The sequence below is a fragment of the Drosophila serrata genome, unplaced genomic scaffold, assembly GCF_035046125.1.
Source record: "Drosophila serrata isolate PLE 108 unplaced genomic scaffold, ASM3504612v1 contig_240, whole genome shotgun sequence".
Classification (NCBI taxonomy): Eukaryota; Metazoa; Arthropoda; class Insecta; order Diptera; family Drosophilidae; genus Drosophila; species Drosophila serrata.
In genome coordinates, this window is record NW_028257138.1 from 1,656,435 (window position 1) to 1,670,776 (window position 14,342).

Below are 14,342 nucleotides of genomic sequence, written 5' to 3' on the forward strand. Positions count from 1 at the left end.
TTCCCAGCTGATTTTCTGTAAAGTGCAGCTTAGAAGGGGGAAATCCTTGTCATCTGTTAAACTATTTTATATTGTCGTTATATATTAACGCCCAACATATGACAAAATATATAATAATTTAAAAATAATGTTAATTTACAGACGCCTAAACACATCTCTTTAAAACGATTGAAAAGTATCCTGGTAGCTCCTATTTGCATCAATCCAATAATTAAGCATTCGAAATCCTTTTAAATCCAGCTAAATTTCTAATACTTTTAACTAATTCAATGAGAACCAGAACATTGGCTTAAACATGAAGCAATAAGGACCTTCAGAGCATAAGCCGCAAAACACCAGCAGACACTCATCGCATAATCGGGGATCCGGGAAAATAGGAGGGAAAGAAAACCGGTTAAGGGGAAAATCAGCGGTGGGAAACTTAGTACGAGGAAAATCAGCGGGAGGAAGGAAAACATCAACTAAGCTCATTTGTGGCCGCCATTTGCGGAAAGTGCCTGTCCAGAGAGGTAGCCGCCGGAATCCTTGTCCAACGAAGCGCGACATCCTTTTCACCTGATTCGGCGACGTCGCCTTTCGATGGGCGAAAAAGTTCCACACATTTCCCCAAACTGTCCTCATTTGTGGTTAATTTTGTGCCACAGCCTCCGCGCTTATCCTTTGGCAACTGTCACAACTTGGCCGAAACACTATCGAGCTGCAGTTTCGAGTTTCAAGGAGCAGCTAAGTATGCACTGTGGTTTAAATAGTAATATTTATAAGCAAAGTCGAGGTTAACAATTAAATAAGGTGCAATTCTTAGAGCTGTGACGATTTACTATTTGAATTAATTATTATTTTTTGTTTAAAACTTAGTATCAATAGCTTTATTTTAAAATGGTTTTCTCTGTGCTAAAGTCACTCGACAAGTGTCTAGATTCCCCTTAAAGGGAATAGAGAAGACATTGCAGCAGTGTCCTTGGGCTTCGTTTTATTCGCCTAATTTCCGTCGCTTTTCCCCACCGCTGTTCCCGAGCCCTAATTGGGGCTCACCGAAAAATCTATAAACAGTCCTGGCAGTTCCGCAGTCCTTATCGCGTTGTCCTTGTACTTGGTCCGAGCGAGTCGACGAGTCTCTGTCCCGTTTAATGTGCGTCCTTAAGCACAATAAATCTGTTTATCTCCGGCAATGTGCTGCTCCTCCCCCGGCTCCTAGTTCTCTCAGGCTAGGGATCCGGGAGTCCTTGTTGGACTCTGCTCAAAAAGTTAACCTGGCCGGCGATAAAAAGTTTCCCCTCTCTCAGTCGTTTGTGGTCGCCTCCTCGGTGTGTTGGCAGGCAAAATTTGTTAGCTATTTGTGCGGCATTATCCTTGTAGCAAGGAGTGGCAGATGGAGGAAAGGCAAAGGTACGACGAGAAGCCAGAAGAGACACACTAAAGAGTGAAGCCTCCACATGGTAGCATCAATCATCGGCGGGGAAATTAAATTGCACTTCGACTTACCTCAGACTGAGGCGCACGGAAAACGACAGAAGTGAATACATAGAGTTTTTGGGTGGCAAATAGTGGTATCCTTTTTAAGGATACCCTAAAATATAACATGTTTATATGAAAATATACAACAATATGGAGGTTTTTATTAAACTACGAAGAAATAATATTCGGGAAAGGATTCGGAATGATTAAGCGTTTACAATTGGGCGAATCAATACTGAAAATGTATTCAAGGATATGTTTTCATGTTTAATAGATATTATAAACTTGGTATTTATCAATTCATTTATATTAAAGAACCAATATGCCGTATTGGTCTTAAAAAAGAAAGCTTAAATATTGTGCATATGCATGATATCCCGTTATTCCATAGGACCCTTTGAATTTTAGGGTACATTAACTGAAGCAATAGGAATGAGAGGACCCAACAAAGGGTATAGTTAGAGTTGGGTCCAAAACGATCCAAAACCATATCCGTAACGGTTACGTTGCCCCTTTCATTTCCCGCAAAGTCAGAGAAATACCTTGGCCAATGGCCATTTTCCATGGTTTTTACCTGCTGACGGAGCCGCATCCGCCGCCTGTTGCCAAAAACTGAACTTTGGTGGGCTTTAAGACTTTGCATTGTGTGTTCCTAAATTTTCAAACCAATCCCCTCTGCCCTGTTCCGCCCCCTTCCGCTGCAGCACTGCGGTCATTTCCGAGGCTGGGCAACATTCTCCGCCACCTGCGCCATCAATTGCAACCGCAAAATGGCAAAACAATCAACAAGCAACAACGCGCGACGGGTGTTTTGCCTATACAAGGTTTTGAGTGCCTCAACCCCGTACCCCCTGTATCCACGCCCTCTCCGAAAATCCCCTTGGCGCACGCCTCTGCCAAAACCGCAACGTGTTGCGAGCAAGGTAAGCGAAATTGTTAGGCCAAAACGGCAAGACAAAGGAGCCGACTGTGCGGCCAAGGGCGGGGAGTCTACACTCGCAAATATAATGCTAATGGAAAATTAAATTAAATTAATTTTATGAAATCTTTGGAGAGGCTTAGACTTGTATGCCTTTTCCCGAATTTGAAATCGATCATGAAAAGATAGATTTTAGAAAGTTCGTTCAAAGTCTTTTATTCCAAGTGCAGCTCAGTTTTTAATAGAGCAAGGAGCGAGAAGTGATATAGACGGGCGGGCAATTTCTTAGACGGCTGCCAATCGAAATTGAATCGTTAGTCATGTGAAATATTAGTGACCGACCACCTCCTACGGAGCATTGACTCTGCTTAAATATTGAAATACATCCCACTAGACAGGCAAATTTTGAATTTTTAAATATATTAATAAATTCTATAAAACAACCAATAGTTTTCGGAAAAAATGTCTAAGATAAATAAATACCAGAGGGATTTAACCAAAACAAAAAAAGGAAACCATGATTATACTTTTCTCTCCTGAAAAATGTACACAATTACTGCACTTTTAACATTAAAACTCATTACGAATGTTGTGAAAACTTTGATAATTCCTATCCTAAAATCAAAAATATCTAGTCTAGTGTTAGAAATAGCCTCATTACCCAGGCACTTCTAGCTACCGAAAAGCTCAGAAACTATTTGTACACCGGCCCAATCTAAGCAAATCGTTTTGTCGAGCTTAATTTGCAGTTTCCAACTTAAACAGCCTTGGCCCCTGCCCCTGCCCATGTCCCTGTCCCTGTCCCCAGGGCCATCATCTCAGTTGGCTAATCCCAACTGACTTGGCTGGAAAAGTTTCAGTTGGTTCACTCGGCGGAAGGCGCCAAGGAAATTTGGTGAAAGGGAGTTTGTTGCTGGCTCGGGGATTCACACCCGCGCCGGCGACGGTGGAGAAGGAGGAGGAGGTGGTGGAGGAAAGGAAGCCATGCCAAGTGTTTGGTTGTTCTCGGCATTGTGTTTTGGCCATTTGAGAATTTTCCGGAGCGCAATTGACAATAGTTTTGCACGAAAAGTTGCACAGAGAGGGCCAGTTGCACTTGACTGCGGCGAATGAATAAACACGAAGGATTGGCCGGAAAAGCGCAGAGGGCGGAGGTGGGCTAGTAAGAAGGAAAATCCAAGGCGGAGGCAGCGTCAAGGAAAGCATTGGGTAATTGTAATTCCTGCTCTTAAATGCCAGTTAACCAGTTTGCCTTGTTGGGCAATTACTCCGCCGACCGAACCCCTTTTTCTCTCCTTGGAAACTCCCGAAAACTTTCATAATGAGTGAACACATTCAATTCCCATTTATATATTTTCGACAGCCAAATGACTTTCTAAAAAGGCTATTTTAGCCCCCAATTGATTTATACAAATTTAATCAGCAGTGCTGCTGGCTACACAAGGAGAAAGACACTCTACTTTTATTACTTTTTTAGAGATTTTTCTTTTTAGTAAATTTCTTTAAGTTTGAATACAAACTGTTGGAGTTAGTCTAATTATACTATTACATCGTTATTGTATTTAAGTCAATTCTGACCCTATAAATCATATCTTTTCTTGATCAACATCAAACGCCCAATTAAATCTATCTCGATCAGATTCCCGGTTCGATTCAATAATTAATTTAAAAGCTGCAAGTGTATATAAACTTCTGTTCACTAAGTTTGTTTCCATTTTTGTTTTCAATTTAATAGAAATATATTTCTCATTTTTAGTAGCTTCGTTTTTGCTAGACGCTTTATTGAAGCTATATTTTAATATATTCATTGTGCAAACTTACCCTTCAAGTGGCGCTAACAAATAAATGGACCAAAAAAGCGCTGCTGCCTTTATGATGAACGCCAGCTACAAAGGGAGGTCCACGTTGTGGGTAAAAAAGGGGGCAGCAAAGGTAAAAAGTGGGCGTGGATTTTGAGCTAGGTTAGTTACGCTCGCAATGGCAGCTGTTGCCGCGGGAAAACTTCGGAGCATCAAGTGAAAAACAAGTGGACGACAGGCAGCTGATGTTGACACCGTTTCGTATTTTTTTTTTTTTTTTGTTCGGAGGGGGAGTTTGAATTTTGGTTGGAATTTTTGACTGCGACAATGGGGTTGCTAGGGGAAAAGGGTGGACAGTTTTAGTGCCGAGACCTGTACAGGTAAATTGCATACAGTCGCCTCTACTAAGGGCAATCAAACTACCGACGAAAGGCAACATCTGCGATGTTTGGTATCCGTAAAGTGATTTCCACTAAAAACAAAAAAAAAACGGGAATATGAAAAGGTAGTAAGTGAGTCGCTTGTCATGAATATATGAGGTGCAGAAAGGTATGAAGGTTGGTATACTCTGTATAGTTTTCATGCGCTTCAGCTTCAGAGTTTACGAAAATTGCAGATAAACTCAAATAAATGGTATTAAACTCTAGCATTTATTGTGTTCAAGGGTATACTAGGCATATTGAAACTTTGGATATGCTTTATTATTTATATCAGAATTATTCAGCCATCCCATAGACTCCATTTGCTCTATTTGTCAAAATTTATGCCGAAAAAGCCCCACATCTCTATAGTTTTCCTTGTTTTTAGAAACTCGACTTTACAAAATTCGAACACAAAAAGCCCCCCAATATAAGAACATTCGAAATTATTTAGTTTATCGCGTACAGACGGGACGCCATTCTGATTTACGATATTGTTCCGAAAAGCAGCCGCCAAATTTGTGTCCCCTTAAATGCGTATCAAAAAAAAACCCATATATCGCATTTAAGAAATGGACAGAAAGCCATCGACTCACCGCCATCACCAACACCACCAGCATTATAGTAGCAACATTGAGCACAAAACGACAGATCAAACGCAGTACTATCCCTTGAGAGCGGATACCCATCTTGCGAATAAAGGACACGCTTGTGGTCCTTTGGAATCGGTCCAATCCTCTCGTATTGCCCAGAACCCCCAGGAACCCGGACATGCCTATGCTCAGCAGTATTTTCACAACCGGCAAGCCGTGATTGCCAATGCATCGGGCACGCAACGACGGTACTATCAGCAGCAGCAGCAACAGCTGCAGCAGCAGCAGCAGCAGCAACAGCATCAGCAACAGCTGCAGCAGCAGCATCAGGCCTTGCATATCAATGAGAGACTGGCCGAAATCGATCGTCGGAACGCCATCAAGAAGCTCTCGGAGATGCGGATGCAGAAGAACATGCAAACTGTGGATAAGAACATCGAGGCTCTGAAGGAGCTGCACGCCAGCATACCTGCAATCAACAAGATATTTGATGTCCAGTGTCGCATCGGAAGCGGCACATTCAGCACCGTGTTGCTGGGGACTCTGCAGGGCGAACGGTATCTGCTGGAGACGCAGCGCCGGAGGTTTGCCATAAAGCACCATAATCCCACCAGCCACCCGGAGCGAATTCTGCGTGAGTTGGAGTGCATGGTTCGCATCGGGGGCGTGGACAACGTCATTGGCATTAACTGCTGCATCCGAAGCAATGACAATGTGGCCTTTGTCATGCCCTACATGACCCACGATCGGTTCCATGACATCTACAAGGTGTTGAGCGTCCAGGAAGTCCGGGACTACATGAGGAACTTACTGATCGCCCTGCGACACGTTCACAAGTTCAACGTCATCCATCGGGACGTGAAGCCGAGTAATATTCTGTTTAATCGTCGCACCGGCAAGTTTCTTCTATGTGACTTTGGCTTGGCCCAGAGGATCGCCGAAGATGGTTCGGTTATCCAGGCGAATGACTTTGGGGCCTTCTCCTTTCTGAAAGACTTAGATGCGGTGAGAAACATCATGTTGCAGGACGGCAACTCGGCTCAGGCCGAGGCGGAGGATTACATGGCGAATCGGAAGATGAGGGCTCTGGGCGGCGGTGGCGGGGTGGATCATCCGCTAAAGGGACCGCCCAGCTTCCTGAAATTCCGCGAGCCGCTGACCAAGAAGGACCTGGCCAACCAAAAAGCGGATACGCTCAAGTTGCTCAATCGCTTGCGATTCATGAGTCCCCAGACAAATCCCGATAACTATGTAGTGCCCTCGGTGTCGGTGAAGAAGGATATGCACGCATCGCGCGCCGGCACCCCAGGGTACAGGCCACCCGAGGTCCTGCTGAGACATCCGCATCAAACCACCGCCGTGGATGTGTGGGCCTCGGGGGTCATTATGATATCGATGCTCTCGGCCCTGCATCCGTTCTTCAAGGCTCCCAACGACTGCAGCGCGCTGGCGGAGATCATGAACCTCATCGGCGACATTTCGGTGCGAAAGGTGGCCTTTATGATGGATCGTTTGGTACTGCTGACGCAGAAGCGGAATCCCCTGGACTTGAGGAGGGTCTGCATGCGACTTCGCTACGGTGACTACTTCCTGGCTCCCGAGATGCAGCGGCGGCATCGAAGAGCAGATGGCAGTACCGAGATGTGCCGGGGCTGCGATCAGCCGACCTTCAACTGCCTCTGCCGGAACAGTGCTCACAAGCTGGAGTTGTACGACGGGCTGGACATATTTCCATCAAATGCCTATGACCTGCTCTCCCGCCTGCTGGAGGTCAACCCGGAGAAGCGAATCACCGCCGAGGAGGCGCTGAAGCATCCGTTCTTCAGCGATCAGCAGAGAATTGCCTCGGGCGTCCCTCTGCATCAGCAGCATCAGGTGGTGGCCAGGGAATCGATGCCTGTGATGGCTCCCAGGACCCTCAAGCCTTTCGTATCATATCCCGTGGAGCTTGCCTCTACGACCAATATCTGATTTATTTGTAATTATTATACGCATTCCCCTGGCTTCCGTTCATTTATATTTCACTCAATTTAAAGCGTAAAAAAAGGACACCAAAACCTTTGCCTCTAATTGAATTGAGTAAATAAGAAAAATTACCAGATAGCTCTAAAAAGAAAGGTGCAAATATTTTTAAAAAAAGTACATCGAACAAATAGGGCGAATTTACGTTTTGTTTTGTTGATGTTTAAAATTAATCAAGGCAACAAAAAAGGTTCATTTCATATCTTTCTTTTTCAATTATTTCGTTTTGTTTGAGTTCTTTTGTTACCTATTCTGCTTTTTATTCAGGTTCTTTTAGCAACAAATTCTGAAAATCAAATTGGGCATACTCTTGCAAAGGGTATTCTAGGAAGACATATGATGTCGATATATCGTATATTTTCACGCGGTAAAATATTCTATGAAAAATACCATTAATTTTCATATGACAATATTCGGATTACATATTATATTTATTTATATTTCATTATTATATGTTTAAACTAAACCTAGGTTTTTTTTTTAATATTAATATTTCTTCTTTCCCAGATTCAGAACATTTTTTCTTCCTTCAGTTATTCCCATTAATTTCATTGTTCTTCTATCTTTAGAAACCCTTCTCCACCTTCCATTTTCACTTTTAAAATTATCTTGTGACAACCATGTTTCCATATCTCTTCTCTTTTGTAATATTTTGCCCGACAGCCATTTTGCGAATTGGTTTTTGTGCGAGCCTTTCGCACATAGAAATTCATTTCCCAGCTGCCTTATCAATTTGCATTATTGACGCTTGTAAAAAAATATTATTTTGTTGTCTCGTACACAGAGCCAAAGGTTATAGGAATACTTTTTTATTTTTCTCTTGGTTTCCCGTTGCCCTTTTGTCATTTCTTTTTGCTGCAAAAAATTCATGGCTCACTGCGAATTATGTTGACAATTTCATTCTGTGACCAAGAAAAGAAATCTGATATTTATCTGGGAATATGCGAGTGTGTGAGCTGCTGGAAAGTTGCCAAGAAAGAATGTTCCAACTGTCGACGCGGCAAAATAGTTTATTAAAAAGTTACCCGTTTTTACAAAACTTCTTTTTCTTCCATTTTTTCAATCAAAGTATACCATAGTTCTTTTGTGCCAATCGTAATTTCAACAGTTTTCATTGCCTGTTTTTAGGCCGCGAGCAAAATTGGTCCAAATTATTCGTGTGACCGGGAGTTAACCTTCATTAATTTGACATATAAAAAGGCATATAAAATATTATATTAATTATATACAACTAAAGGGGATTATAATTTTATTCAGATGCTTGCGACGCAGTGATGGAGTAATTTCCGACCCTAAAAACTCTATATATTCCTGATTAGGGTGAACAGGCAAATCTTTCTTGGAATAAAGGAAAAAAAATAATTTTTTGTCAATTTTTTCAACATTTTTTAGGAGCTGATAACATTTTAAACAATTTTTAGAAATTTTTATGTTTTAAGCTGAGTATGCAGATTAATTAACCTGTTAAAAACTAGCACATCACTGACTACCGTATCGAAATTAATGCTTTTTTGGTTTGTAGAATAAATTGTCATATAAATACATGATAAAGAATGAGAATATTTATACCCAGCAGGGTATTATAATTTCAGTCTGAAGCGTCCCACGCAGTGAAGGAGTCATTTTCCACCCTATAAATCATATATATTCTTGATCAGGGTGAACAGGCGAATCTTTCTATGCATGTAGGAAAGAAATTAATTTTTAGAACATTTTTTCAACATTTATAGGGTCTAATAACATTTAAAGAATTTTTAAAAATGGTAAAAAAAGTGATCATTTTAATTTTTGATTCTGCGTATGCAGATTTATTAACCCGTTAATAACTTTCACAGCACTGACTACCGTGTCGAAATTAGTGCTTTTTTGGCTGAGCTATGAATCTTCAAAGTTTTGGTTTGTAGTATAAGTTGTCGAATAAATATATAATAAAGAATGAGAATATTTATACCCTAGCAGGGTATTATAATTTCAGTCTGAAGCTTGACATGCAGTAAAGGGGAGTCATATCCGAACCTATATATTGTACTTATTTTGGTTTCCCCTTGATTACATTTGTTTAGAGCTCTAAACCTAATTTGGTTTAGAAAGCCATTTTTACAAAAAAAAAAAAATGCTTCAAATAAAGATTCAAATTATCGTTTTAATTTGAATAAAAAAATGTAGAGCTTTGTTAAAGGGAAAACTACACAAAAAGGCGGTCAAGCTACGTTTGTTAACATCTTCCGGACTTCCACTGTCCGTCATTCTGTAGAAAGGACAGAAGGCACAAAGGACTTTTAGGCGCTTCGTTGGGGATGAGAATGGCCACAAAAACTGTGGCACGGCACTTCCACTCACACTTGCACCTTCAAGCTGCCACACGCTTCGCCACACATATTCTCACATAGAAAGACTCCTTTACACTCAGAAAAGTGAAAATGAATTTTGAAAATTTTATTAAAACACACATTTAAACTCAAAACCTTTAAAACAGCTTAATACATCTTAGCAAAGGTTTTTTTTATTTTGGCTTATCATGGATTATTATTATTATTATGGATTTTTTGTAAGGTGTGGGGCTCACTCCACACACACACAAATACATACTGAGCTCCAGCTCCCCATGGAGCCATAAACATTTTGAGCGCTCGCCTGTCCGCTCGGCCACAAAAGCCGCGTGCGCAACTCACCGGACACAATGCGGCTTATCAACACGGCAAAAACGGAGGAAAAGCGGTTCGGAAAATCGTGGAGGTGGTGGTCGTGTTGGTGAAGGAGGACAGTGAGAGGGGAAAAGTAAAGAGACAGCTCTCGTATTGCCCCTCGCATCGCATCCCGTTTAGCGCTTTATGGCACATGATAGATTAGTCTGGCCGCAGGTGTAACCAGTTGCGGCTTTTTCGGTGGCTCTCCTGTTGGCTCCTGTTTGGCTTCTCTTTGTCCGGCTCCGGAAAACTCACTCCTCCTCGCCACAGTGCCTATTCCCCATTCCGCGTGTCCAGCACCATCGGGTTTTCCGCGATAGCGGAGCACGTAATTAAGTAATTAGAGGAGGCAGCAGTTTAAGCTGCCCGGGATGATGGGTGTGCGAGGAGTGCTGCTGCTGCTGTGTGTTTGTGTGTGTGCTGGAATAGCTGTTGGATTTAATAAAACATTTTTGCAGTCAGCTCCTAGGGAGTCATTTCGGTTTGGTGGTATTTTTAGGCACTAACCGGTGGATGCGATTTATAGAGAGAGGTATTTATGGGTTCTGGGAAAATGAGATTGAGTTGAATTTAAAGTTGCAAATTAAGTAGAAAATCAAATTAAAAATAATAAATAATATAATAAATTAAGTAATCCTATGTTGTGTATATGGTATAAATGGTTAGCTTTTCCACACTCTCTGTATTTCTCACCTCTCGCTTCAAAACTTCCGCTGCCTTACGTCTTTGTAGCGCTGTAATGTAGGCAACACTTTAAATGCGAAAAATGGAAAGCAAATTCCGCAGGGTGCAATGTCCTGGAAGCGCGAGCTCCCCGCTTGACTATTGACTGCGTGTGCATGAAGTCCTCCGAACCTCCTGCAGGACCTCCTCCCGCTTCGTCACCATTCATCTGTCTCAGTGGCGCATTTCTGCCGTCAGTTGAATGTTTGTTTGCCCGCCTGTCGCGCTTTGTTTGCTTTCCGCATGCGTTGCACATTCAACCGCCTCCTCTTCCACGTCCTCGTCCTCGTTCTCGTCCTCCGTCTCATTCGTTCTCCCAATGACATCAGGTCTCCCAACTCGACAACCCCAACCGCCTTTTAAAGGTGGCGCCAAATGGAGCCACATCGATGACGATGATGATGACGCCAAAGCTAGAGTCAGAGCCGGAGCCAACAGCTGCTGACATCCTATGCCCGTGTCGGGTCACTAAATGAAGAATGATGGACACAAGGCGGGATAGTGGCGGACCAAAGAGTATCCTCGTCTCCTTCTGCATTCTTGGAATATTTTGTCATCTTCAAATGGGATTTATGCTGCTTGGGTCTCGGGTGTCCGGAGTGTCATTGTCATTGTCATTCAGTGCTGGTGCAGTGCATTCGTGCACCCCGTCCCCAGTTTACCTTCTTCAAACTTTAAAGTTAATTGGAAATAGTTTTTACCCGCTTTTTTTTTTAGCAATTTCCCGGGCTTTCCCACCTATGATTTGCTTGTGTTTGGAGTTGTTGCCCCTGACCAATCGTGAAATTTGCCGTACAAAATATGGATTTATGTCAGCAACAATAGCTGGGCGGTGGTACAACAACAATGTCATCGCCTGGCCAACATTGCAGCTATTTTTACAGCCCTTTTTTACACAACAAAAAAAGAATTGATTGTAAATCAATGATGGATGATGAAATTTAGTCAAAGTATTGAAAAATAAAATATCTAGTAGTATAGTATAGCAGAAACACTCTGCTGCTTGTCTTTGATAAGATCTTGATGATTCTCTTAATTTATAAATATGAAATTAGATATTGGAGTCTAAGTAAAGTTTATTAATTGAAAGTATTTAATCAGCTTTTATTTCTAGAAAATATATTCGATAATACATCACACCAATGTGTGTGTGTTCTTGTTCAAAGGGCTCTCGTATTTTCGTTAAGTGCAGCTCCTCTTCATGGTTGTCAGCTGCTAGCTGTTGGCAATGCATCACTGATTATGAAAAGCTGGCTAAAAGCTGGACTCATGATATATTGCCTTTGTTGTTGCCCCTCGCAGCGTTGCATGTTGCTGATGTTGCTGGTGTTGCTGTGCTGCTGTTTTGCGGTATCATTGCCGCTGATGCGACTGCCAGATGTTAACGGCATTCTATTGCCATCATCGCACGTAAGCGACACGACACAATAATGAAGTTTTATGCTTTGCCACCTGCAATACAAACTCATCCCACTATGGGTATGGCCGGGATGGTTGGAAAATGCGGGAAAAGGAGAAGTATACACACACACACACACTAGCACTAGGCGCAATCAAACGGAAAACGCTGGCGATTTCTTTTGACTTTTATGTGCACGATAAGAAGGTGTATGAGCACTAGTGGGAGATATGTGAAGGCGCTGAGCTGTCTGGGAGTTCGTTAAGGGAAGCCTCATCATCAATAATGCCTGCAATGCAATGCCGGTCAGTGAGACGATAGTGTATCCCAAGATGAGAGTGAAGCAGAGCCAAAGACAGCAAGATATATCTAGGGATAATGAGAAATAATAGCCTGTGGATGCAGTCTGCTTCTGTAAAATCCCCTCTCAGTTGTATTTATGACAGTTTCAAGAGTCTGTTCGTTTAATTACTTGCGGGAAAGGTGAATGGCATATTTATTTGTAAAACAAATGTTGAGAATTGTTGTGGGCCAGATAGAAAATTATAAGTAAGATACGAAAGCCATTGAAATATTAAGTTTCAACGAGTAACCATTTAAACCAATTTAACCAATTGTAATTGTAATTCTTTTAACTGAATTACAATTAAATTGGCAAATCCTTTGGGAAAGTGTCTAAAACAAGTCTACCAATAAAGCTATGCTATTCATTGTAAAGTCTTAATTCAGTCTTTTAAAATATACTGAAATACATTTTATAAAATTGCAAGCCCTTTTTAATATAGCTCAGGCATTTTATCAGCTGTCAGATGAGTGATTATGGAATCCCTGGGGACTCCCCCCAAATAGTATCCACCATGGCGTACTCCATTAAGGTCGCTTGTGGGTTAACTCTCCCACCGTTATTAATTATTAACCCACGTTAACTCCGCGGCCGGCCGCAGGAGTCCGTTCATAAATTAAACAATTGCGGCCGAGCCCAATCCAGCTGCAAAAGGTGTGAGCTGTGACATGACGTCAGGTGGCATTAATGGAAACGGCAAGCCGCGCTAAGCCAGAAACTTCAGGTGACAAGTGACAAGATTAATTAACTGACGCCAGCAGACGAGCAAAAAAGAAAAAAAAAACAAGGAGAGAAAAAAATAAAGAACATAACGACACGAAACGAGGACAACACTCAGGGACAACAATGAAACATAACTGAACATGGCCATGAAACAGTTGTGAAATCACAAAACTCTCCTAACATACACAGGCGTCACACACGGACTTGCCACGTCACATGACAAGGTCCTCGAGGAGAGCCGAGAGCCGGATCTGGAATGGAATCCGAAGTCAGACAATCCCTGCGCCTAAATGACAATGGCGAAAGTTGCCGCCTCTGCCAGGCTTAGCTATCCTAATTTTAATTTGCCGCAACAGGAGACCACAACAAGTTGAGCTAAAATCGTCTGCGACATGACCTTCAAGTGATACTCTTTCTATGGTATATATGGACGATTTCTTAAAACTTTATTTTTATTACATATTGAAACGACTTGATATAAAATTTGATCCCGCAATAGGCAAGTAACTGGATAGAAATGGATTTATAAAAACATTAAGATACAGCTTTGAATTCAGTTCAATGAATTTATATAATTTTACTTATTTATATCACAGATTCTAAAGATAGATATAAGTTCGTGTCAAATAAGTCAATTTTGTAGGGTATTTTTGGGCGAATGTGTCTCCGCGCTTTGTTGCCACATGGTTGTGGGGGTCGTAGTTGCAGGTGCGTGTAGCATTTATGAACTCGTTACACGTAATTAGGGTCAGTGTGTCTCTCCCGTTATGCGTTACCTCTATCCCCATATATCCCTCGCTATCGCAGGATCTCACATTTTCCCTGTGTGTGCGGGTACGTGTGCGGAGTGACAATTAATTACTGAAACTCAACTGCAGTTGCTGGGATGAACGAACGGCAATTGTTGTTGTTGTTGTTGGGACCTATTGAAATATAAAACCTCGTTTTTTCGGCGCCGCCAAAGTCATGAAACTTCATTTTTTGGGTTGACTTTAATTAGGCGGCTTACACTCGGCAAAATATATCATTGAATATAATATAATGTAGGCGAATTCCATTAAAAGATCCATGCTTAAATGCTTGCATGAGGTTTTAAATTATCAGAACTTATACAACTTTTAGAATTTAATATTATATAAATATTACCCTTTCAGGGTATTATTGTTCTCTACAAATCATATAGATCACATGATTAACAGCCAAATCAAAAACGCTTAAAAATTAATTTGAAATAGTATTCAAATTTTACTTGGTTGTAAT

At 41.6% G+C, this 14,342-nt stretch overlaps 2 protein-coding genes across 7 annotated transcripts in view; both read left to right on the forward strand.

The window, feature by feature from the left end:
* The window catches only part of Fas3 (fasciclin 3), a 292,347-nt gene that overhangs the window by 172,638 nt on the left and 105,367 nt on the right, over nt 1–14,342 (forward strand). The window lies entirely within an intron of this gene.
* LOC110178082 (non-specific serine/threonine protein kinase) lies at nt 4,438–7,302 on the forward strand. Its single transcript, XM_020945086.2, has one exon. It carries the CDS (start codon nt 5,165–5,167, stop codon nt 7,154–7,156), a length of 1,992 nt encoding a protein of 663 aa, XP_020800745.2. The 5' UTR covers nt 4,438–5,164; the 3' UTR covers nt 7,157–7,302.

Excerpts from the sequence above, each read along its gene's own strand:
- LOC110178082 (XM_020945086.2), top strand. The coding sequence starts at position 5,165 with ATGGACAGAAAGCCATCGACTCACCGCCATCACCAACACCACCAGCAT.